This window comes from Drosophila innubila (genome assembly GCF_004354385.1).
Source record: "Drosophila innubila isolate TH190305 chromosome 2R unlocalized genomic scaffold, UK_Dinn_1.0 1_C_2R, whole genome shotgun sequence".
Classification (NCBI taxonomy): Eukaryota; Metazoa; Arthropoda; class Insecta; order Diptera; family Drosophilidae; genus Drosophila; species Drosophila innubila.
Genome location: NW_022995374.1, coordinates 2421493 through 2446578, shown reverse-complemented (window position 1 = coordinate 2446578; position 25086 = coordinate 2421493). Strand labels below are relative to the sequence as shown.

General features: G+C 35.5%; 5 protein-coding genes across 5 annotated transcripts; all 5 read right to left on the bottom strand.

Moving 5' to 3' along the window:
* Window positions 1-8983: 8983 nt before the first annotated feature.
* LOC117784549 (RING1 and YY1-binding protein A) lies at window positions 8984-12735 on the bottom strand. The gene is made up of 2 exons (XM_034622305.1): window positions 12326-12735; window positions 8984-9916 (listed from the first exon to the last, which is right to left on the bottom strand). Exons 1-2 carry the CDS (start codon window positions 12462-12464, stop codon window positions 9603-9605), a joined length of 453 nt encoding a protein of 150 aa, XP_034478196.1. The 5' UTR covers window positions 12465-12735; the 3' UTR covers window positions 8984-9602.
* Window positions 12736-13453: 718 nt separating this feature from the next.
* On the bottom strand, window positions 13454-15053 carry LOC117785212 (transcription initiation factor TFIID subunit 7). Its single transcript, XM_034623126.1, has 2 exons — window positions 14864-15053; window positions 13454-14792 (listed from the first exon to the last, which is right to left on the bottom strand). The coding sequence occupies exons 1-2, from the start codon at window positions 14948-14950 to the stop codon at window positions 13527-13529; spliced, it is 1353 nt and encodes a 450-aa protein (XP_034479017.1). The 5' UTR covers window positions 14951-15053; the 3' UTR covers window positions 13454-13526.
* A 425-nt stretch (window positions 15054-15478) lies between these two features.
* Window positions 15479-17011, bottom strand: LOC117784963 (lipopolysaccharide-induced tumor necrosis factor-alpha factor). The gene is made up of 3 exons (XM_034622825.1): window positions 16508-17011; window positions 16313-16442; window positions 15479-15769 (listed from the first exon to the last, which is right to left on the bottom strand). The coding sequence occupies exons 1-3, from the start codon at window positions 16782-16784 to the stop codon at window positions 15652-15654; spliced, it is 525 nt and encodes a 174-aa protein (XP_034478716.1). The 5' UTR covers window positions 16785-17011; the 3' UTR covers window positions 15479-15651.
* Window positions 17012-17659: 648 nt separating this feature from the next.
* Window positions 17660-18842, bottom strand: LOC117784964 (lipopolysaccharide-induced tumor necrosis factor-alpha factor homolog). The gene is made up of 2 exons (XM_034622826.1): window positions 18388-18842; window positions 17660-17983 (listed from the first exon to the last, which is right to left on the bottom strand). Exons 1-2 carry the CDS (start codon window positions 18738-18740, stop codon window positions 17878-17880), a joined length of 459 nt encoding a protein of 152 aa, XP_034478717.1. The 5' UTR covers window positions 18741-18842; the 3' UTR covers window positions 17660-17877.
* A 1784-nt stretch (window positions 18843-20626) lies between these two features.
* Window positions 20627-21482, bottom strand: LOC117784965 (lipopolysaccharide-induced tumor necrosis factor-alpha factor homolog). The gene is made up of 3 exons (XM_034622827.1): window positions 21227-21482; window positions 20958-21093; window positions 20627-20861 (listed from the first exon to the last, which is right to left on the bottom strand). The coding sequence occupies exons 1-3, from the start codon at window positions 21420-21422 to the stop codon at window positions 20756-20758; spliced, it is 438 nt and encodes a 145-aa protein (XP_034478718.1). The 5' UTR covers window positions 21423-21482; the 3' UTR covers window positions 20627-20755.
* Between the last annotated feature and the right edge of the window lie 3604 nt (window positions 21483-25086).

Genomic DNA, 25086 nt, shown 5'->3' with positions numbered 1-25086 from the left:
AAGCGCTTTAAAGTAGGCAATACTATTTTTAGCTTATCAGCACAACAAATTTAAATGCGTGTGTGTGTGTGTGAGTGTGTTTTTAAATGTTGTTGCTTTTTTTATTTATTTGTAATTGTTGCTGCAGTTGGCATAACTTGCATTCCAATTGCAAATTAGCTGCAGCAGCAAAAGTCCGTTGTATTTGAAATGCGCACATTCAGCGCTCAATTTAATTCAGCGCGCTCTCACACACACACACACAAACGAACAAGAGAGCAACAGCCCACTGAGAGCGAGAGTGAGAGAGCGCGCGCTGCCTGCGTTGCCGACGCCACACCGCTGCCAACGCCAACGTCTCTACCCACCACTGGCAAGCGACGACGACGACGACGACGACAACGACGGCGACTGCGACGCGACGCACGGGGGTTGGGGACACTGCCAGCGTCGCGCCATCAAGTCGCAAGTTGCTCAGCACGCAGCGCTGCCAATCGTTAAACTTGATAACTGCTTGCACGCTGCGTGCCAGCAAGTTGTGAGTTTCTTTGCATTGTTTGAAATGCCAGCAACAACTTGAAACATTTTGGTGGCGTACGCGCCATAAAGTACTCGATTCTTTTATCTTGTTTTCAGCCGTACGATTTCTGTAGACTTGCTGGTGCGACGCGCCAGCAAGTATCGAGAAATGTCAAACGCTGTGCGCTGTGTTAACAAATGCGCTACTTGCTGGCTCCCTCAAATGGGCGCTGCCAGCGTCGCAGCCCCCGCGCTGCCCCTCAAGTTGCCCGTGCTGCTCCAGCTCGTCGTCGTCGTCGTCGTTGCCGTCGACGTCGTCGTAGCCATTGCTGTAGTTGTAGCTGGAGCTGGAGATGGAGAGTTGGAGCTGGAGAACTGGCTGCCTGGTCGCCTTGCCTTTGCCTTCTGCCTTCTGCCTCTGCCGCTGCCGCTGCCTCTGTCGCTGCCTTGCCTGTGCTGCCAGGGCTGCGTCATGGCAACTGGAAACTCACAATTGGCGACAGCTTAGAATAAATCGCGTCTGGGATTGCATTCCATATGCTATAGCTATTTCTTTTGCGGTTTTCTCTAGAAATAGGTAATACCTACAAGACTACTACTACATTATCTTAGCAACTACACTCAGAGAAATTAGTTGCAACTCAGTTGATAAATCAATTCTTTAGCAAAAATTTTATAAATAACTTATTAAAGTTACAAAAAGTGTAAGCTTATAAATTTGAATTGCTACTACAACTAAATAGCTTTCTAAACTTAAAAAAGTCTAAGCTTATAAAATTTAATTGTTTTTATTTGCAATTAGCTCAATTATTCCAAAATTGACGATCTACATAATTCTTAGAATTAATCTAGGAAAAATCATAATTATATACTTTATAACATTATTTAATCTTTTTAATTAGCTCATTTTATTAATTCTTCATGATTGATATGATCTCAAAATAAATTTCAATATTTTAACCTGTTTCTAAGGAGCTCTACTTTTATTTGCAGTGTACTGACAATGCTTATCAGCTTGTCAGCTGTACAAACTAAAAAATATCACTTAAGTTTTGTTTCTTGATAAGTAAGTTGACGTATTTCTTTTTAGCGGAATTTGAAACTGTGCCATCGTCTCAAAAGTCCAGCTAATTTTAGAAACAACTCGATAACTGTCCCATATCTGATCTAATAATAATTCATTAAACAACTCGAAACTCAAAACGCAACAAGTATACGCTAGATTTGAATCTTTAGTTGTTTTTGGCGGTGACTAAAAATACTTAAATATATGACATAATAATAATTAGTTATTATATTATTAAGCTTACATTCTTTTTATAACTATTTAAACATAAACATATTTTATTTCTTATTGATTTTTTAATAAAAGTTAACATTTAAAAATCAAAATAAATGCTTTTCAGTAACTAATGTAAAAATATAAATGTTGCTCTTATGTTATATTGTATTTTTAAGCTTTAGACAGCTTTTGAGCGACCTTTGTGTGTGCAGCCCTGGTCTTTGGGCTATGTTGTCGCATGGCAAGTATTTTTCTTTCTTGGACTTGGACATATAGCGTTCGTCCGTGAATTTTCCCGTATACAGGGCGTTACATTTGTACAGTTCTAGATAGGCAGCAGAATTCTACATTTCTTTATAGGCAAGAGAATTCTTCGGTGCTACGCTTAAGCTGAGTATTCTTGCAAGAGCTTTTTTCACTCTTTTAAGTATGAGAAACGACAGCAACAACAAGATTTTCTAAAAACAACTGAGACCCTGTATTCAAAAATTCATTGTGTGTGTGTGTGTGTGTGCAACTTTGTGTCGTTGTCTGTCTGTGTGAGTGAGTGTAAGTGTGTGAGTGAGTGTAAGTGTGTGTGTGTGTGTGTGTGTGTGTGAGTGAGTAAGTGTGCGAGAGTTTAAGCTTAAAGCTATTGTACACTTGGTGTCGTGTCTGTCCCTTCGCCTTGCTTCCTCTCTTCCGCTCGCCCCTCTCTGACTCCCCTCTCTCGCTCTCGTCCTTAAAGGCAGCAACAAAAGTGACGTTGCTTTTGCTGTCGTCGTCGACGCCAGCTGCCGTAGCCGCTGCTCCACTCAGTGTTGCCAACTCTTCAGTTTCTAAGAAAGCTATATCAACATTTAAAAATAGCTAGAAAAAGCTAGGAAATAAGCAAGAGATAAAATACTATGAAAGTTTCAATAATGATTTTATACCCTGCATTCATTGAATATAGAGTACTGGCGTATAATGGCTTTGTGTGAATATATGTAACAGGCATATAAAGGAAGCTTTGATCCAATTAAGCATATATTTGTCCTTCTTATTTTTATAAATAGTAAAGTTCGATAAAAACTACTTTGTCTTCTCTTAAAATTGTTCTAAGAAACTCAGACAAGAATAATTGAATAAAAGTCCATAAAAAGTATTTAATTTATGCAAGAAAAATTGAGTAAATTTTTGTTTGATTTTGTCAAAACACTTTCTTGAATTTTTGTATATTCTAGATTAATTTTTTTTAAGTCGATTCAATTTATAACTGACAAAAATCTTAGAGACTCTAAAAATTCAAAAATTTACTAAGTCATTCTCTTTTAAACTAATATTATTTTTATAAAATGAAAAATATAAAAAACATTTTTTACAACAATAGTAATTTATAAATAAATTTTTAGGAATATTTCCAGTAGTTTTTTTAAGCTTTCAAAATATTTTTTAAATTGTTTCCGCTTTTGACATTTCAAAACTCCATTTCTAGCGGAAAAACAGCTGAGTTGGCAACACTGGCTCCACTCTCTTCTCTCCCCACTCTTCCCTTTCTACACTCTCTTAACTCTCCCCACTCTGCCCTCTCTTGTCTTCTGCTCAGCCGCTTTGCCAACGCATTTTGTTTTGTTTAGAGCGCAAGTTGTGTCTCTCTGTGTGTGTGTGTTTGTGTGTGTGTGTGTGGGCGTCCAGGCAGCATGCCTCATGCGGCATGTGCCTTGTTCCTTGTGCCTTGTATCTTCTTGGTACCTGTATTTTTGGAGTGCAACCTCTTTAAAGGTGGCAAGTTTGCAGCTTGCTTTAAGGCTTCGCTGACATTACAGACATTACCTGGGACCTCATGTCAGCGACAACGACAACGACAACAACAACGACAAAGACAAGGACAGCACGCCGGAAGCAGCCTTGCAACCCCCACTGTAACACACACACACACACACGCACCTTAACACATTTTTCCACTTCCTTTTCATTTTCAGGCCAAATGAAAAATTGCACACGCGGGAATTTGATTTTAACATGAGAAATAAATACAATGACGTTGGCAGCGACGTCGACAGCGCAGCTCAAGAAGTTCGGCAAGAGCGGGCAAGGGGGAGGGAAGGGAAGGGGCTTGGAGCATTGATTGGCAACATTGCTGCGCTTTGAGGCAGCTTTCAAGGGAGGCATTAGACATAGTTTTGAATATTGCTCGTTTCGATAATGATTTAATTATGAAAAATTACAATCAACCTCCCCCCCCACCCCCCAATTCCACTGACACACCTGCATTCTGAACAAAAAGCCTAAGTAAAAATAAATAAGTCAAATTTTAAATATTAAATGCGTTTAAATAAAATAGAGAAAACTTCGGGTTTATTAAAAAGTAGCTTCAATGACAAATTTAATATGAATATAGTAAAACCAGACAAAAAAAAATTGGAATTGAAATTGCCATATCTAAATAACTAACTTGTATTCAAATTCAATATTTTTCATATTATTTTTTTAATATAAAACATATTTATATTCGATAAAAAATAATTGAGAACAAATTTCTTTAAATTATAGACTAGTTAAATATGTTTCATATTCTTTTTCTATTCAACACTTTTGTAAATCATTTAAATATTCAGTTTAAATACTTTAGTCCAATATTTTATTTATTTAAATTAAAATGATCAATCTGTTCTAGATTGCCTGCAATAATGAGCAGTTTCAAAAAACAAAAAAATCGAAAGACACTTGACAGGATCATTTCCTTTGTTATTTCAAGAAGATTTTATACTAGAATTTGGATTAAAGTCGATGAAGAAAAATTTAAAAATTATTTACCTAAATAGTTTTTGAATTCATTAATTTTAAATTTATTGAAGTCAACTATAATAATTTTTAATTTATAAATAAAGTTCACATTGTTTAGAGTAGCTCATTTAAAATCTTGAACGCAACATTATAAGATAACATAGTTAGTTAAATAAATGTTTAAATATTAAAATTTAATTTTACTACTACTCAATCCCTTAACAGTTGCCTGACACAGATAATTGATTTATGGTGCTGAATGATTGCAAATTTGTTGCTCATTTGTTGCAGCAACGCGCGACGTGCAACATTAGATAAGCGTGGCAGCTTCTCAAATTCTCAACCCTTTTTGGCTATACGACTAAGAGTACGAGTACGTTGCCCAACCCCTAATTTTGTAGTGCTCTCGCATTCCTAGCCCTAATGCCGGAATTTCAATTTAAAGCCTTAAACACTAAACTTGATTACACGCGATTCACTGAGCAGCAAAACTCAGTCTGCAAATGGGGGGATACAAAAAGGTGAAGGGTAGCTACCCCAACTCCCCTCGATTCCCGTTATCTACATTCTCCAATTTTCTCTCTTCTTGATGTCCTGTCTCCCATTGTCTTGCCGTATTCTCGCATGAACAGCAAAAGTTACTTGTGTCTCTGTAAACTGGGATCAAAGTGACATAAGTTCAGTCGGCATTCGGCTTCAATTTATTTAATGCCAAAAACTTTTAATGTAATTAAAACGGATAATGCCGAAAACGCGCTTAACTTTAAAACTCCAGCTTAAAGTGAGCGAGAGAGCAAAAGAATGCAAAAGAAAGAGAGAGAGAGAGCGCTGCAGAACACAACAATTTTCATAAGGTATAATTTAGATTTTTGTAAAAAAATTAAAATTTGCAATCATTCAATTGAAAGGTGAAATAATATTTTTGTCTCTTTTATTGCATATTATTTAAATTATATTTATTTTAAATACTGAATTGTAAGTTTGTTGACTGTTATTATTGGACATTAAGTTTTATTTTAACTTATTATATTATTCAAATTTTTAAATTGCAAAACTTTCATCATTTCCATTAAAATATAATTGACATAATTTTTTTTTAAAACTTAACTTTATTTAAAACTTTTCTTTATTTAAAATATTATATTTAAATTTGATTTTAAATTGAACATCTTTTTTTGGAGACTGTTTTTAGTTGACGTTAATTAATTTAAAAGTGTACATTATTTTAATTATAATTTAATATTTTAAGTAAAATAATAAGGTTCATTTCTTATGACATAAATAAAATTGATATTATAATAAAATATAAATTCAAAACGCCTTTTTAATCTAATCTTTAGTTTGATTTGAAACGAAAATAATTCTTTATTTACTCTTATATATTGAAAATATTTAACTATTAATAAAAAATGTCAATTTTACTTTGTAAATTAAATTTTAAATAACATCTTTAAAGTTTATTTTTAATGTTAAATGCATTTCTTTGTCGACTGCTTTTAGTTGACGTTAAATATAAAAATAAAGTTGCTGGCGGTAATTAAAAATGCCCCTTATTCCCCTCTCCAACTTTTACACACTATAAAGAATGAAAAATTAACTAAAGGCAATGTCCAGTGTGCAGATTTGACGATCGCATTGGGTTTTTGTTGCAAATGAGCAATGGACAGGCGGGCAATGCGGCGTATGCGTAATGTAAAACTTTAAAGCAGTCCAGCTGGCAAAAGGCGACTCTCTAGCATTTTCCAAATGCTGCACATTTTTGTTGCTGACTACGACACAAATACACACACACACACACTTAGGCATGTGTGTAGAGGGAGCGGCAAGTGTAACAAAAGCAACAAAAGGAGGAGACTGAAGATAAAAGGGAGAAAGGGAGTCAGTTTTTGGGGTGGAGCAGGATGTGCGGACGGTCGCACAGACGAGTCGGAAGCACGGACAAACAAACGGATAAGATGGCAGCAAATAGGGGAAGGACGAAGGACGAAGGACGCACAAATGAACGAAACGAAACGAAAGGAAAGGAAAGCAACGAATAGAACGTACAACGTACATGAAAAAGATAAGCGCACAGAGTGTCGCTGATAACGCAAGTTGTGCTAGCCGGCAACAGGAGTTGCCACCGCCTCCCCTCCCCCCTCTCTCCCCTCCCTTACACACACACACACATATATATATATATATACATGCCACCCTGAGGCAAGTCAGCAATAGACAGACAGACAGACAAACAGACACAACGCCATGGAGAACTTGTGAATTTTAACATTTTAGAGAAAAGCGAACGAAAATTTTCGAATGTCAGCGTCGACTGAAACGAATTGTTGGGGCAAGCAGCTGTAGAATGCGGGGTTGTTACAAGGGGGGGTGAGAGGTGGCAGCAACACAGTTTGTAAGCAGCAGGGATGCCCTTAGAAGCACGACAAGTCTACCAGAAAAACTCTGAAAAAAGTATAACATTTATCTTAAAATATATATATAGATTCTATATTAGAGAATATGGTATTTTTTTAAGTGTTGCCTTTTGAAAGACGTGAAATAAATTGATTGTAAGATAAGTCGTCGTTTTGAAAAATTCGAACGGCAAGTGCGTTGAATTCGAGTTTAAGGATCACATTTACATTTGCATTTTAACATATAAAACAGCTTTGATAACAGAAAACGAACTTAACATAAAAATTTAACAGAAGCTCAAATAGAAATTGTCTTCTTATTTTAGTTAAATTTTTAAAATATAAAAAATTAAATTGATATATAATTTGAATTTAAAATCAAGCTCAGGATAAGATTAAAAAAGCTCAAATATTATCAAAATTTTAGTTATGGCTTGAAATTTTGCTTAGCCTATAAATATTTTTAATCGGTTTTCATTAATTTTAAAATTTTAAAAATGAATAGATTTCCAGCATCGTTTGACAATTTTTAAGGATGAGGCAGTTTTAAAAAGCTCAGATTCCAACCGAAAAAAGGCTAAATCGACAACACTGGTTAGAAGTAGCGATGTTGCTGGAACGAAACAATTTGTAATTTATTTGCGAAGCGTGCGAAAGTTGAGGCAGCTGCCAAAGGCGTAGCTATGTGGAGATGTAGAGATGCAGAGATGGAGCTGGCGATGTGGCACAACTGTGCCAGGCCATGCCACATGCCACACGCGTAAGCAGCAGCAGCAGCAGGAGCAGATACACAAGAGAGGCAACAACAAAATGGGAGGCAAAGAAGATACCGACTACGATAGCAATTGTTTTTTTTATTTTCTTACTTTAAAGACACTTTTTTCTAAAGTTGAATTTTGGTAATTTTATTTAAAACTTTATGCTTTACACAATTTCAAATTATTAGTTTAAATTTGTTATTTTATTTTTATAATTTTTTGTGTGTGTGCTTTTAATTAATTTTGTTTTGTTACTATAATTGATTTGTTCACTTTGTATATTGTTTTTGCTAAGTATATAATCTATGAACTTTAAATACTTATTTCAAAAATTGTAAGCTGCCATTTTCTGTTCATTTTTGTTTTTATTTTTAGTTTATTTGGAAGTTGTTGTTGATGTTTTTTGACTATGTTACTCAGTCCGGCAGTTTTGAATGAGCTTTTGTGTGTGTGTGTGTGTGTGTGTGCGAAAGCTTTTAGCAACTTAAGGACTGACTAAAAGAAATCTTTTTTAAATATTACATGCATATCTAATTCATTTATCTCTGCACTACAAAAAGTATTTCAAAATCTTTTGATTCATCTAAATACACACACAGATTTATGTATGAGTGTGTGTGTGTGGGTAAGTCAAAGCTTTAAAGCTTTGCTAAGTATAAAATTGTAACTATTGTTGGGCCTGACTTTGTTATTGTTTATTTATCGGGGCAAAACGGATATAGTATGTCTTAACAATTGTTTTGACAAAGTATAAAATTAGAATATTCGTTTTTTTAATTTTTTAAAATATTTAAAAACAATATAACTCTTAATATACTTATTTAATTTGTTCTTGAAAACCGTAATCAACTAAAAAAAAGTTTGTCTAAATAAAAATCTGTAATTTTTTTCTTTGTCAAAACAATTACTTGACATGCTGTGTATTGTTTAAAAATCGTCTATCGGCTCTGCTTTTGTTGTGGTATTTGCTTAATCAGTCTTTGTATACAAAATTAATAAAATTAGCAAATTTATTATGTTTTATTATTCACATGCGTGCGCTTTAATTCGTTGTCATGCAGCAATTAACTAGTCAAAAATCAAATAAACCAAGTTAGTTCATTAATAATATATCAATTAACAATTATAGAAAAAAAGGAAACACAAACCATTTAATGGGGGGAGTTGGGAAAACACACTTGAACTTGGTTATCTGATCGAATCGAATCGTATTGGATCTGTTGCATAAACATATACATAAACAGCGCCGTCAATAAGTCTGCCCATTGAATGAGCTGGATGTGAGCATTGAACATTGAACATTTGCTTGCAATTTTACAAATTATACTTTAATTTGACACTTATAAACAATAGACGTGCATAACATGTAAGTTTACAATTGCGCTTACAATTCAATAAATTAGGAATCAAATATTACAATACGAGACAGTAATTATTTCTTTTTGTTTTTCTTTTTTTTGAAAATATAATATATACAATGTAATCGATTTCACATTCGAAATTGTTTGTTATTTTTGCAGATCCACAGCGTCTTTTAAATGCAGTTAAATCAGCTACAAAAGCGTGCAATCTTCTGGAAGAATTCTTCTGTTAAATTGAAAATCAACTCATTAATGCTGTGGAACGCGGGCGAGGAACGTGAAGATCGCTTAATACTTGCTAAACTTAAGAACAGGCTATTTAGATTTACAATTGTACTTAGGCCTAATATTAGAATTTACAATTTTTAGTTGTACACTTAGACGACATTGGATTTGGAGGGGGGGCGGGAAGGAATTATTATTTTAGGACTTGGGCTTTGCTGAGAATAAGTAATATCTATATATGTATCCATATACATATATATAAAAATAAGAGATGACATTGAGAACACAAATTGCCCGCTTAATGTATATGTATATGTATATACAGTTAATATTAGACCTAACTCCGACTATCATTGCTCTCGCTGAAGCTCTGTTCGCTGGACTCGCGTCGGCTGCTCACCGGCTTCGCCTTGTATTCTGTGATGAAAACTGTGACCGAGTTCACGGTCACTTCACGTGTCTGCGCCGTCGAGCGATCCACGTTCTTCAAACGCGCCGGATAACGTTTGTGCCGCTGTCTGTCGTGTCCGCTCCCATGTCGCGAACTGGACGCCGGCTTCCCGTTCGGCATGTTGCCACTGGCGCCGGGCAGCGTCGCCGCCTGCTGAGCGACTAGCGCCGAGTTCAGGCGCGGCTTGCGCGTCGATGTACCTGACGAATCCAGAGAGAAAGGGAGAGAGAGAGTATGTAAGAAAGCGACAATAAATCAATAAAAATAATCTAAATATCTACTACTGTGTCCAAAAAATAAGGTGACATTTGATTTTAAACTGCGCGCTTTGAAGGATTAGGAGAATTCTTTTTGTTTTTAGGTTGGTAGTACTGTGAGTGACATCTATGTCAAATTTCATGAAAATATTCATCTGTTGTCAAATTTCATGAAAATATTCATTACTGTTTGAGATACGCGTCGTTTTGTGAGCTGCTAAAGTGAGTTTCTCGTTTTTTGCAATGTCGAAATTTGTTGAGCAAAGAATTTGCATTAAATTTTGTTTGCGGAATCAATTTTCTGCTGCGGATACGTTGAGGATGGTGCAGAAAGCCTTTGGTGATGAGGCTATGTCTAAAAAAAATGTTTACAAGTGGTATAGTGAGTTCAAAGCCGGTCGTGAACGTGTCGAAGACGAAGAGCGTCCTGGGCGACCATCAACCTCAACTGACGAAGCTCACGTCCAACAAATCAAAGATTTGGTGTTGAAAACCGTCGATTAACGATTAGAGACCTTGCTGATGATGTTGGCATATCAAAGGCTCAGTCAATACCATTTTGAAGGATGTTTTGGGCCTCAAGCGCGTCAAATCTCGACTGGTACCGAAAACATTGAATTTTTTGGAAAAAGGGCGTCGCGTTGAAGTGTGTGAAACGATGCTTTCCGACTACCAGGATGTCATGAAACGGATTATAACTGGCGATGAGACTTGGATCTATGCTTACGACCCCGAAACAACCGATCAATCGAGCGAATATCGTGCCAAAGGAGAGCCGAGACCAAAAAAATCGCGCCAAAGTCGCTCCAAAATCAAGGTCATGTTGACTGTTTTCTTCGATTATCGTGGTGTTGTGCATTATGAGTTCCTTCCACCGGGTCAAACAGTCAACAAGGAATATTATCTGAGCGTTATGTGTCGTTTGCGTAACAGTATCTGTCAAAAGGCCAGATTTGTGGAGAGACAACTCTTGGTTTCTGCACCACGATAATGCACCATCCCATACTGCACTCGTAATTCGTGATCATTTCATCAAAAACTCAACCCATATCGTTCCGCAACCACCGTATTCACCTGATCTGGCACCGTGCGACTTCTGGCTGTTCAGCAGGCTCAAAAGACCGCTCCGGGGACACCGTTTTGACACGATAGAGGAGATTCAAGCCGCAACGAAGACGGAACTAAAGGCCATCCCGGAAAGTGACTACAACCAGTGTTTCGAAAATTGGAAAAAACGTTGGCAGAAGTGCATTGTGTCGGGAGGGGATTACTTTGAAGGGGATGAAATTGATTTGGAAGAATAAATAAAGAATTTTCAAAATAAATACAATGTCACCTTATTTTTTGGACACAGTAGTATAACTGTTTGTCCTGACTGACTGACTGACTGATATTCGTGGAGCCCAAACGGTAAGGCCGAGGAGGATGAAATTTGGGCACAACATATCTAAGAAAATCTTATCGCGGGATCAAATTTCGTGGTTAAATGTCACACACCCACACAGTCACAATCAAATGGATAGATTTTATCAGGTGTGTTCCACAAATCTCTAAAACCAAGTGTTTATACTATAAATAAATCAATTTCACCTGTTTCTTACCATTTTATATTACATTGTATTAGGCATTTTGTTTAATTCAACAATTTAAAAATGTTTTTTAATTTTTGCCACAAATTTCTAGAGATTTTTATGACAATTTAAAAGTCAAATTTTATTTTTCGGACTTATTTATTTTAATAAAACCTTTTTTGGCCTATTTTATACTATAAAAAATTCCTTTAAACTGTTACTTTCTTTTTATAACAATTTTAGTATTAATTTTACTTAGTTCAATAAATTTTAAATTTTTTGATATCTTTCCACAAATGTTCAGGAATGTTCCACAAATTTTCAGAGATTCTTATGACAATTCAGATGTGATATTTCATTCCCGCACTTATTTTCGAAGTTGAAAAATTGGCTGTTCTAAATGTATTTTGATTGATACAAAATTACTTATAATAATAAATAAATGCATCTAATTTCATTTTATAAACCTTATCAAATGTGTCAACAAATATTTCAGAATTTGATAACAAAGTCGCTTTCAGCAACACCGACAATTGTTTTTGCATTGCGCTTTGGTTCGTTAGAGTATTGTGTACACAAGGTTGTGTGTGTGTGTGTGAGTGACTAAATTAAATGAGTAATTGAGTACTCAGTGTCGATCCATTTGCGTTTGTCCTTCAACGCAATTCATATGTGACGCTGACGTCGCAGTCCCTGTCACAGTCGCCGTATCAGTCGCAGTCTCCGTCTCTGTCTGCGTCTCAGTCACAATCAAATGGAAATCAAAATCGAGGTCACTCACCTTTTCTCACGTCACACATGCGACACTTGAACGCCTCCGCCGAGTTCCTGTACGTGCAGACACTGCAGTCCCAGAAGTTCTCCTCAATTACTTTCGCTTGGCGCTTTTGTCGTCGCACGGGCGATGATTTCTTGTCCATAATATTATTAAACGCCTCAGCAAAAAAAATTAGATGTAAAATGCAGCTGGCCGAAATTTTTTTGCAATTGTTTTTGTTGCTGCTGCTGCTGCGCTGCTGCTGCTATTGTTGTTGTGGCTGCTCTGCCTCGCAACGCTCTCTGCAGCGTCCTGGCTTAAAATTTGTTAACACTTTTACGTTTATCACTCCATTAATGTTCAATTTGGCAATATATAATAGCGTATTTCTTGTGAAAACCCTCTGCAATTTCTTTAGGCTATAGAAAATTGTTGCGGAGTTGCCGTACACTGTTGCCAACTTAGCTATTTAATAGCGAGATCTGGCTATTTTCAGAATTTGTTTGCTTGGAAATTTTAAAATTGGTATTAGCTGGAAATCTGGCTTTTTTAAATATATATTCAACAAATGTTGCTATTAATATTTTTCGTAACACTGTGCAAAAGTTCCACAATAACAAATTTAATAAAATTTAACAGAAACAGCTAAAAGCCCCAAAACTTGCCAGCACTTGTGAGGAAGAGTGCCACCCGGTCCAAAGGGTGCCACCCTGCAGAATTTACCGATCTGGCAAATTTTACCACTTAAATCAAATTTATTAATTTAATATAATTTCGAACTTTAAATTTCGACAAACTATTAATTTATTTCAAAGTTATTGCAAATTGAATTTTAGATTCACCTACAATTAAATTTTTCAGTGTGGCCGCACGCGACCAATAACGCGTTCTAATTAATACTGATTCAGTATTTTTTGATTACCAGTTTATAAATCAGAACAGTTAGTTTTGAATTTAATATTTTTAGTTTTCTTAATATTATAAATTATAATAATAATGTAAATATAATAATAGGCAACAGCCTGTTTAAATTTAAATATAAGTATAAGTGTGAATTTAGTAGCAAACCAAAGCGAAACGGAAAACGATACTAATTGGTTAATATCGGTTAAAGGTTACGGGTTCGATAAGGGTTTTAGTTCCAGATATTTAGTTTATGATTTTTTTTACACATGTATGAATTCTAGACTTATTTAAGGCTTATTTATATTTTTTTGTTAATCCTTTACTGCTCAAGCATGTTTTCGAAATCCTTAAGCTCCAATTCCCGTTCGATAACCTGAGTGTAGAGATTATCAAGTGTTTCCTGCATTCGCTGTTTGAGTGTGGCATTCTGAATAGAGGCAATTTCGGTGGATTTCTGAGATTGCTGAGCCTTCAGTTCGCCAATTTGCCGTGTCAGTTGGCTGATCTTCTCGTGAATCTGCTGCTGTGTGTACTGTGGTTGTGGTTCATCCATAAACTCTAAGTTCTCAAACTCCTCACGCTTCGTCAGCATTGCGTTGTCATAGAATCCGCTGGGAGCAGCCAGATTTGAGCTGGAACCGGCTGCACTGAGCTTGGGACTGCTGGTCTCTCGCTGTTCCCGTCCAAACATGGATTTGCTGAACTCATTGTGCTCCATCTTGATGCCACTACCACTGGGATTGACTCCACCACTGCTGCTGGCGCCAAAGAAGTCTGACATGCGTGAATCATCGGCGGACAGGCGTGAGGATTCCTCCAGCTCGTGACGCTGCTGTCGTGATTGATTTCCCGCCATGGCGGGCTCATCCTCGTCATCCGTTGTGGACACTTCTTCGCCGAATATATCGTGGGCAGCCACGCCCATATTGGGGGCACGATGTGTCTCAAAGTTGCTCGTCTCATCGTCATCGGACTCCACATTAATCTCACGCTGTGAGGCGCTCTCATTGTTAATCTTATCACTTGGATGCATGGTATCATCCTGCAAATCGTCATCGGCTTCGTTATATGGCTTTATATCTGATTGATCCAGCTCATCATGGGGCTTATCCTCCTCGTTGATGATCTCGTACTCCACGCGCACCGCTTCGTTGTCAATGCGCAGCAGATGCTTCACTTCCTTCTCAATTTCCGGCGTCTCCACATTCTTTTTTTTCAGTGTCTTGCGAAATCTTCGCTTGCGTACATTTTTACAGGGTGGAGTGATGCCATGTGGCCACAAATACTTCTTGTCCACCTTGTTGGGATCCTTTTTCTTGTTCTTGTTGGGTGACTCCTTCTCCGTCTCATCCTCCGGCTCCTCCTTGCATATTAAGATCTGGCAAATATCCGCCGATTTGTAGAAACTCTTGTTATCGATGGTTTTATAACTTTCCACCACTGTCGGCAAGTCAACAATTTTCGCATAGAGCAACTGATCATCCAAACGCACTTCTCCATAACGCAAATCCTGATCCAATTGTATATTTAATCTATCCTTTATATTCCCAGCTTGTATGGATTCATGCACCACAGTGGCAAGGTGCTAAAATAGATAAGGGGAAAATAAATTAATGACTCTTTTCTCCAAGTGTAAACAAACGCGTCAAAGCCTACTTTGGGAAAACGCATTATGAATTGATTCTCCAGTTCAACGCCATCATCCCGGGGCTTGTGCTCAGCCTGCTTCTTCTTTTCAAACATTTCGCACTTGTTTATTTAATTATTTTATTGCAAAACTTAATAAATATTATCAACAAATTGCTGCGCAGCTTTGCCGGACCTGTTGTAGAAATATTGTGGCGGTCGGGCGATTATTAGTTTCGATATATTATATATGCAAAGCAGTGCTGTAAAGCGACATGTTTGCAGATCTGGCAACGCTGAACAACAGAACTGTTAAAAAGTGAAAATTTTGATGCTTTTTGAAATTTTATCACATTCTGAAAATAAGCTTAAGTCCGCGAATCAAGCCTGCCCGTTTGTTGATGCGACATGCCTATGAAAACAAGTTGGCAGCACTGCTTCTACAGTAGTAAATCAGCTGTGCAAAGAGCGCGCTTTTAAGTGCAGTGATTAAGTTTATTTTTTGTTTTGTGTCTACTCATTATCTTACTTCTGGCTTGAATGCTTTTGGCTTATAACCCATCACTCTAGGTGCCGCATTGTGCCTACGCAATAAGCCAAAATGGAGCGCAAAGGCCGCCAAGAGAATAACTTGTTTGCTTCTTTATATGTATGTTTGCATGTGTGTTATTATTTAGTTATTTATAATAGGCAGACTTAAACAAATACGTACATAATTAAAACAATAAACAGCTGTTGCGATCTGCAGTTGCTTATGTCAACAGTTTAAATTTAGCTTATCTTATCTTAGTTTAATCTCGTGCGCATCTGTACGTATCTCATTTAATACCCTGTGGATTGTAAACACCCAGGAAGGTGTTGCACTTGCGACAGTAATGATTTCCAGTGCGGCAACTGTTCATGCAGTACGGCACAAAACAGGCACAGAAACACCACCTGAAAAGAGTCATAATGTTAATTCACTTTTAAATGATTTATATCTTTATACACATAAAAAATACTCTTTGTCTTTACTAACTAACTGACTGACCTATCATTATATAAATTTAATTTTAATTTAAATTTAAATTTATTTTTAATATTTTAATATATTCGAATATTTAACATTTTCCTAATTGATATTTTCTAGTTTTGTGTTACAAAACTGTTGTTTCCCAAACTTTGGTATTCATTGCTTTGTTTTTTTAAATTTTTATAGCAACATGATATCAATTAATTTTTTTTTTATTTCGAATTTGCTAATATTTGACTTTTTCATAGTTTCTTTTTGATTCCGGATTACGTAAAATTCCTAAAATTTTACTTTTTCTTAAGTTTTAAAATTCGATTCATTATAATTACTTATTATTTTGATATTTTTACTATTATAATTTTTATTTTATATGATTCTCACGTTACAAGTATCTAGTTTTTTGTTTTCATGGAATATTTAGTATTTTTTTGTGTGAATTGTATTATAGAATCGATATTTAGACATACCCCACTAGGCAGATGAGGGCTGCAGCGAGGTGAGTCCGTGCATTTGGCGTGTGCGTCATTCGCGTCGTTTTCTGGACGCCACAAGCCGGACACAGCACGCGGCAGGGATTGGGGCCCAAATTGGATGGAGCTGCATTAAAAGTTTTAGCCAAGAATTTGGCAATTGCTATGTAGACAAAATCAACAACACTTTACCTGCTGACACAATTGTCGGCTCGAGTTGTTGTTGATGTTGTTGTTGTGGTTGGTGTATTGGTAACGGTTGTGCATTCACAATGATCACTGGAGCGGGGGGAGAAGCATCAGGTGTGGCATGATGGTGAGCTGCGATTGCCACATCATATGATGGCGGTGCTTCAATAGGTCCAGTTATTCCGGTTGCAGGTTCTTCTCCGATTAACGGTGTCGGCAGTGGAGCGCTCGGCATTTGTAAATCCACTGGGGGATAAAGCATGGCACGCTTTTGATCCATGGCTCCAAAGTACGTAGTTCAGTATGAATCAGGGTCTATATACAAATTAAAAACAAAAAGAAAAAGCTTTGTTTGCTTGGCTAATTCGCAAGTTGCTTTAAGCTGCTACAGTGGCTCAACTATCTCGCTCTCCCTCTCCCACTCAATAGATATATATATATATATATATCTCTCTTTTTTTACTATCTCCGTCGCCGTCTGTCACGTTTCACTTTCAACACGCGACTGAAGGCGAGTTCTACACCGAATAACCAAATGAGTTGTCAGTTTTGAGAGAGAGTCTGAAAGAGAGAGAGAGCTTAAAAGCTTGCTTGAAAACTTTGGCAATCTTTTGCGGTAATTGCAAAACTTGCAAGAAACACGAAATTTTGATATTTACTAAGTACAATGTATTTGAACAATTTATCTAAGGTATACAAACGCTTAAACTCTACATGAAGCAAGTACAGTTGAACTAGGCTATAGTGAGCTCTTGCATAGATCTTGATAATAAAAACATTGATAAAATGTTGTATTTATTGTATTATCTGTTTTGGTATCCTATTTTATGTGAGGAAAATTTTACTATTTTTTAAGAAACATTTTAACAACTATCTTTTTTTAACGCCAATAAAAAATTGACTAAATAAATATTTAACACTTTAATTTAGTCGTCAGTGAATAAAAAAAATATTAGAAAATCAAAATCTTTAAAATAGCATTATCTATTTGATTTTTAATTACCAATTAAAAAAATTGTATTGTTTGCATATTGAATTATAAACTTTTTTAATTTAAAATATAATATAATACAGTTTTTAGTTGACTTTAAAATAATAATGATAAATAAGTAAACGAATTGTTTATATTAATTAAATAAATTGTCAGCAAATTTGTGTAAAAAAATTTCCATAAAGTATTTTGATTTTTTGATGCAAACGTATTTACCATAGCCAGGTTTCACTGTATTTGTCATAAGCAGCATTTTTGTATATCTATCTACAATTATTTTGTATTTCTTTCTCGTTCGAATTTTAGTTAAAGCTCCGTCAGATAAACGTACTTCCTTTGGTAGCCTCGATATGTGACTTTTAATGCAGAGTTATCTGCGACTTTATCTGCGGGCATATGTGCCCAGGTAGCGATCACACATGCCACAGTAATGATTGGTGTTCATGCAACTGGAAATGCAGTAGGGCAGACAGACACAGCAGTAGAGTCTAAAAAATTGTTTACGATATCAGTATTATTATTTTCACTATCAGTAATAGATTGATAAACAGTGTTGTCAGTTTAGCTAGATCTAAAAGGTTTTAAAGTTTTTTTAAATTTAAAAAAAAAAATTGTGAAATATCAAGAACTTTTTTATATTGGTTGTATATTAGATTAAGCTTATTTTGTGATAGTTAATTTTAATAAAATAAAATTAAAATAATAATGTATTATTTTTTGTATTATCAATTTCTTGAAATCTAGATTAAATTAAAAAATACCTATAAATTCACAAATTTTTTTATTTACATTTAAGCAAACGTTATTTCTTTAATTTTTAAATTAATTTTTTTCAAACCTAACTTTTTTTTTGTAAGTGTAAATCATGCTGACAACACTGTTGATTACTCACTGGAAAAGGCAGAGCAGCAGTGCAATTAGATGTGTCCGTGAATTGGGTTTATACATGACACGAGTGCGTGCATAATTATGACAATATGGACACTGTATATCCTGGGGTTCAGGACCGTAGGGAGTGCCCGGCACAATAATCACCGTGTGTTGTGCTGTACCCGTTCCGGGTCCCGTTGTCACAGCGGGAATTGCCGTTGCTCCCGGTCCCGTTGTCTGTGCGGGAATTGAGGTTGCCTGATCATAACTGGGCGGTGCTGGTGTTGCATGCAACAAGTGCTGTTGCTCCGGCAACTCGTGCACCTGTCCGGCCAACTCAATGGGCTGTTCTGTTTTTGGGTATACGGGTTCCATTATCTGATTATGACTGTGTGCTATGACGAGTTCTGCACTTGGAATGGCCAAGAAAAGCACGAAAAGCGAACAAATACAACGAACAAGAGAACGCACCCAATTCTTTCTTATCAATAAAAGCCGTTTACGCAGTAAGCTTTGTGGTAGGTTTCTGCTTCTTCTTCCTACCTCCCACACCCTCCTTCTGCTGCCGATAGCTGAAAGCTTTTCAGCTGATTGTGCGATTATTTGTTTACCTTATGGTCAATACATTTCTATGTCTAACAAGTAATAACCTCTTTCCACTACAACGTTTATTTGCATATTATTTTTATTTTTTTATAACAGTGTTGTCAACTTTTTAAACGAAAAAAGCAGCTTTCATTGGTGAAAATATTGAAAAAATGCTACATTTTCCAGTAAAAAATAAAAATCTGATAGGCCAATAAACTAATTCCCTGAAGATCTCGATTTCGGCTTACTTTTAACCAACTCCTTATATCGTAATTAGTATAAAACACCGCCCCCAAATTGATTCATTCAAAGTTTATACACTTAAAAAATTTCATATTTTTCGACTGTAAACCAAATATCATCCAAATTTTCCTTACCAACCCCTTGCCATTTTTTCAAAAACTTTGCTGACTGATAACTTTATCAAAACCCAACCGATTTTCAAGCGGAATGTCATTTTGTTTATGATTTGGCCCCCAAATTGATTCTGCATTCAAAGTTTTTACACTTAAAAAATTTAATTTTTTTCGACGATAAACCAAATATTATCCAAATTTTCTTACCCACCCCTTGACATTTTTTCAAAAACTTTGATCACTCATAACTTTATCAAAACTCAACCGATTTTCAAGCGGAATGACATTTTGTTCATGATTTGGCCCCCAAATTGATTCTGCATTCAAAGTTTATACACTTAAAAAATTTCATATTTTTCGAGTATAAGCCAGCTCTTATCAAAATTTCCTTACCAACCCCTTGACATTTTTTCAAAAACTTTGATGACTCATAACTTTATCAAAACTCAACCGATTTTCAAGCGGAATGTCACTTTGTTCATGATTTGGCCCCTAAATTGATTCTGCATTCAAAGTTTATACACTTAAAAAATTTCATATTTTTCGACTGTAAACCATATATCATCCAAATTTTCCTTACCAACCCCTTGACATATTTTCAAAAACTTTGATCACTCATAACTTTATCAAAACTCAACCGATTTTCAAGCGGAATGACATTTTGTTCATGATTTGGCCCCCAAATTGATTCTGCATTCAAAGTTTATACACTTAAAAAATTTCATATTTTCAGTATAAACCAGCTCTTATCAAAATTTCCTTACCAACCCTTGACATTTTTCAAAAAACTTTGATGACTCATAACTTTATCAAAACTCAACCGATTTTCAAGCGGAATGTCATTTTGTTCATAATTTGGCCCCTAAATTTATTCTGCATTCAAAGTTTATACACTTAAAAAATTTCATATTTTTCGAGTATAAACCAGCTATTATCAAATTTTCCTTACCAACCCCTTGCCATTTTTTCAAAAACTTTGATGACTCATAACTTTATCAAAACTCAACCGATTTTCAAGCGGAATGTCATTTTGTTTATGATTTGGCCCCCAAATTGATTCTGCATTCAAAGTTTATACTCTTAAAAAATTTCATATTTTTCGACTGTAAACCAAATATCATCCAATTTTCCCTACCAACCCCTTGACATTTTTTCAAAAACTTTGATGACTCATAACTTTATCAAAACTTAACCGATTTTCATGCGGAATGTCATTTTGTTCATAATTTGGCCCTTAAATTGATTCTGCATTCAAAGTTTATACACTTAAAAAATTTCATATTTTTCGACTATAAACCAAATATCATAAAAATTTCCTTTGTATCTTGGCTTCGATTTTATTCTTTTATTTTTTTAATAACAAAGTATTTATATCACTGTGTCTTTAAACAGCTTGGAAGATTGCAGATAATTTTGGTAAATTGTCTATGTTTATTTATCTGAGCATTAATCGCTGCTATAAGCACCCACAAATTTGTTGCAATTGCCACAGAAATGATTCGCAGTCATGCAGCTTGTGGCACAGTAGGGCAAACAGGCGAAACACCATAACCTTTTTAGCCCAGTTTGCAGCATCAATGGAAAGATAAGATATCAGTTGTGAGATTAGAGTTGAACTGATAACAGATAACAGATACACAGATCTTACCCCACAATGCATAACAAGGCGGCCATACAGTGTGTTCTCGTACTGGGCGCATATTCAACACGCGTCAACTTTTGCACCTGACAGTGGGGGCAACTGATGAGGCAAGGATCTGGACCAACTGCGGGTAGAGGTTGCTCTGAAAATTTATTTTTAAATTTAATTATTAAAAATATTATTCAAAATGTATAGTAAAATTAGAAAAATAAATAAAAAAAGCTTTAAATATGTATAAATTTAAGTTTAAAAATCTGTTATATTTTGATACTTACGTTGTATGACAATTACTTGTGTTGCCGGCGGTATTGTGTGCACATGTGTTGCAACATTTGTTGCCTGCTCATAACTCGGCGGCTCTGACAACATCGGTATCTGCCTCATTTCAAATATCCCAGTTTGTGGATCTTCCTGGCACTGCCGTGTTGAATGCATGCCAGGTTGATTGTTTATGTCCAACGTCTTTTCCATGTTGAATTTATCCGCTCACAGGTCTGTTGATAACTAGCTTTAACTTCGTACTCACACTCTGTTCGCTGTGTGTGCAAGCAACAATGTTTTTAACAGCCATGTTGCAGCAGCATTTTTGTTAAAGCTCTCCCAATGTTGCCAACGCTCAAAAATTCACTAGATGCAAAAAATGTTGCCAACTGTCATTTCTGAAAAAGATCTGTGATTCAATGTGAATACTCTTAACGTACGAAATTAAATAGTAATGCTTTTTTAATTTATCCGTTTCTAATTCTGTTGATAAAGTTTTTAATCATTTTTTTTAATTTATTCACTTATAAGCCAGTTATTTTAGCCTGTTTTCTTTTTGCACAAGCAACATTGCTGACATGTTGCAGCAGCATTTCTAAATGTAGCCAACTTTTGCAGTTTCGTTATTTTTGTTCGCTGTATTTATTTGTAATGTGTTGTAACAGTCATGTGAATGCTGTTAATCAGATTTATCACGTTCCAAATAATTAATATTATTATAATTACTTATAGTACATAAATGAATGACTTTTTTTTATCAGATTTATATAAGCAAAGAGTTATAGTTCGAATTTTAATGACTTTTAACAAATTATTTAGAACAGAAAAAAAGAATTAAATCTTTGGATCGTTAAGTTTACTATTTCGTTCTTACCTGCCCAATTCTTGTTTATCAATATTTTTTAAGTTCTTTGTTCTAGACCAAAGTTATTGTATCTTATAGCTATTAGTTTATTATGAAGTTGCCTTTATGATTTGATTTGTTTTCAATTAAAAGAAGTGGGAAAGGCTTGAGTCGAGAACCCGACCATAGGATAGTCGTTACTTATTTCAGTATGTATAAAAGTACTTTAAAGAAATTACTACCTAATAAAAACTACTGCATACTTTTAGGCAATTGTATTGAAATAATAACTTTATTAATTACTTTGGTTAGCTATTTCTACCGTTCTACTTGTCCGATCTTGCTGCAGTTAAGTGAGATTACACAATATACCCTTTTACTTATTTTTTAAGTAGCGGGTATAATTATTGATTATGTCACAATTAATTTTTTGATTTGTTTATCTGTCTATTTTGTAGATGCCGATGAAGAAGTTGCAAGCGGAGCAGGTATGTGTGAATTGTTCACTGGAGTCCACTTGGTAGGGAATACAACAGCAGCAGATGCCACTGCAACGAAAGAAGAGGAGAGGAGAATAGAAAAGAGACTCTATATATAGACAGCTGAAATTACTTAACAATTTACCGCGTCTTGTTGCTGGGCTCATGAGTCACGTTGGTCAGGCGACGTCTGTGGCATGAGGGGCAAGTGGCCCTGACTGACATTGGACCCAAAATATTTTTGGGAACTGCCGCTATTAAAATGCACACATATTTGTACTTTTGTTAACTTGTTGCATAGTATATAAACTAACGTTGCACTAAGATTCTATCTTCTTGATCGTTATATAGGCGTGAATAAGTCCCCGTTCGCTTTCTTGAATGTCGCGGAGGCGCCTCCTCTCTAGGTGGATACAAATTTGATTCCGATTTCATTGTTTACACTCAACTCTTGCTTTTTTCCAACTTCCACATTGAGTTCTTCTCCATTCGCAGGTCGACACCAAACTGTAAGTTTTTTAGTTAATCCCGCTTAAGCGGTCCTATCGTCTTATACTTGAATATTCACAAATGCTGATAAACATTTATGTGTATGAAAATATGGGTGTTAATATGGTGGCTGTTTTTTATCGACTTGATATTTGAGAGTACAACACAAGAAAAAGTATTTTAAAACCCCTTAAAATATTATAATATAAATAAATCATAAATAATATAAATCACAAAAGAATAGTATGTTGGTAAATGTGTTCAAAAATAATTATTTAAATTTACTAAATGCAACTTTTTCAATTTATTTTTAATAATGTTATATGTATTTATTTTAACAGCTTGAATGCTTAGATTCAAGGAAGAACACATTTATCTTATGGTTTAAGTAGTTTTAAGATCGACTAGCAAGGAATCTCATAAAAGAATGCTTTGCTTGGAAATAGTCAGAATTACTTGACTGGTTTTTAACTCATATTATTTGGTTTGCTCAGTTCTCAGTTCTTAAAGGTGCCGATGAAGGCATGGCAGGCAGGGCAGGAATGTATGACACTTTCACTGGAGTTTAAAAAGTACGGAATGCAACCAGAGATGCCACTGCAACAAGAGAAGAGAAGATTCTAATTATTTAGTTAAATTTTTTGATTTGTTAACTCACCCCACGAGGGAAATGATCAATGCCAACAAATAAGTTTTGGTGCTGGGCTCACGAATCACAAAGTAGGGAATGCAACCACTTACGATGCTACTGTGACCAGAGAAAAGAATAGAGAATATTCTTCAATTTTCCGAGTAGTTAACTCACCCAAATAGAGAAGTTCCCAAGGCCATTAAGTGAGTCTTTTTGCTGTGTTTATATTTCACTTTGGTCTGATGACGTGTGTCGCATGAGCGACAAGTGGCCATGACCGACTTAGGACCCAGGATGTTATTTTCAACTCGATCTGTGAATATATATTGCAATATTGGGAATATAATTAATTGATGTAGAAGAAAAGTGTACACTGATGGAAAAAGCGAATAAAACTATATACAGCTGTAATTGATTTTTTTATGCTAGCTTTACGTTGTGGTTTCCAGAAACTTACTACGCCAAAGGACTCCTTCTCCGCCACCAGCGTCTCTTCCTCCTCCTCCTCCTCCCCCTCCTCCTCCTCCTCCTCCTCCTCTACTGAATGGGCTGTTGTCTAAAATGGGACGTGCATATAAGCGATTCCTAGTCTGCCCAAATACCAATCGTGATGCCATTGCTGCTGGTAAATGGTTGCTGTTGTTGTGATTGTTGTTGCCACTTGGCTATTGAATGGAGGTCTTTCCTATTTGCTGGAAATAAACAACAAATAAATACAGCCAACTTTTTGATATCATTTTATAGTACGGTCTACTGTCAGCCTCAAAATATGTTACTTTTTTGGACATTTCTTCATCTTTGGTGGTAAGGTTTATGTCTTTGGACACGACAAGAATTAGTAGCTGGTGAGTACAGAGATTAGGAAGCACTTTTACTTATCAGCTTACCAATTGTCAATATTTTATATTGGTAGCACCCTGTTTAAGAAACGATACGAACATTTCAGCCGGTCTGTTTTTACTTAATGTATTTTTTGTTTTTTAGGTCGCTCAAGTGCTTGTGCGCCTCCTTGGCGCCACTTTCCAGCCAAATTTTGTACAGCTAATTTAGCACATTTTAATAACTTGTCACAATTTATTTATTAACCTTATCGCTTGCCATGCACTTTGTTCATGATTAAGTAAACAAAAAGAAGTTGATCACTGAAGTGATCAAGTGAACTTGTTTCTTCCAAGTTGTTCATTCTTAATCAGCTGTTCCGTCTTGCTTAATTTTGCGCTTTTTGCTCGAGATTCGTTAGAGCATCTTGCGTTTTTGCTCATCTTTGCGTTTGTTTTATTTGAAAATAAACGGTTCTTAAAAACTAAATATTCCTAACACTCGAATATTCAGCATGTTGCTTATTAGAAATATAGCGAAAATAATTTGTAATGCATTAAACTTTAATGATTAAAGAAGACTTGTTAGATCCCATCAAGTAAATATATTCTT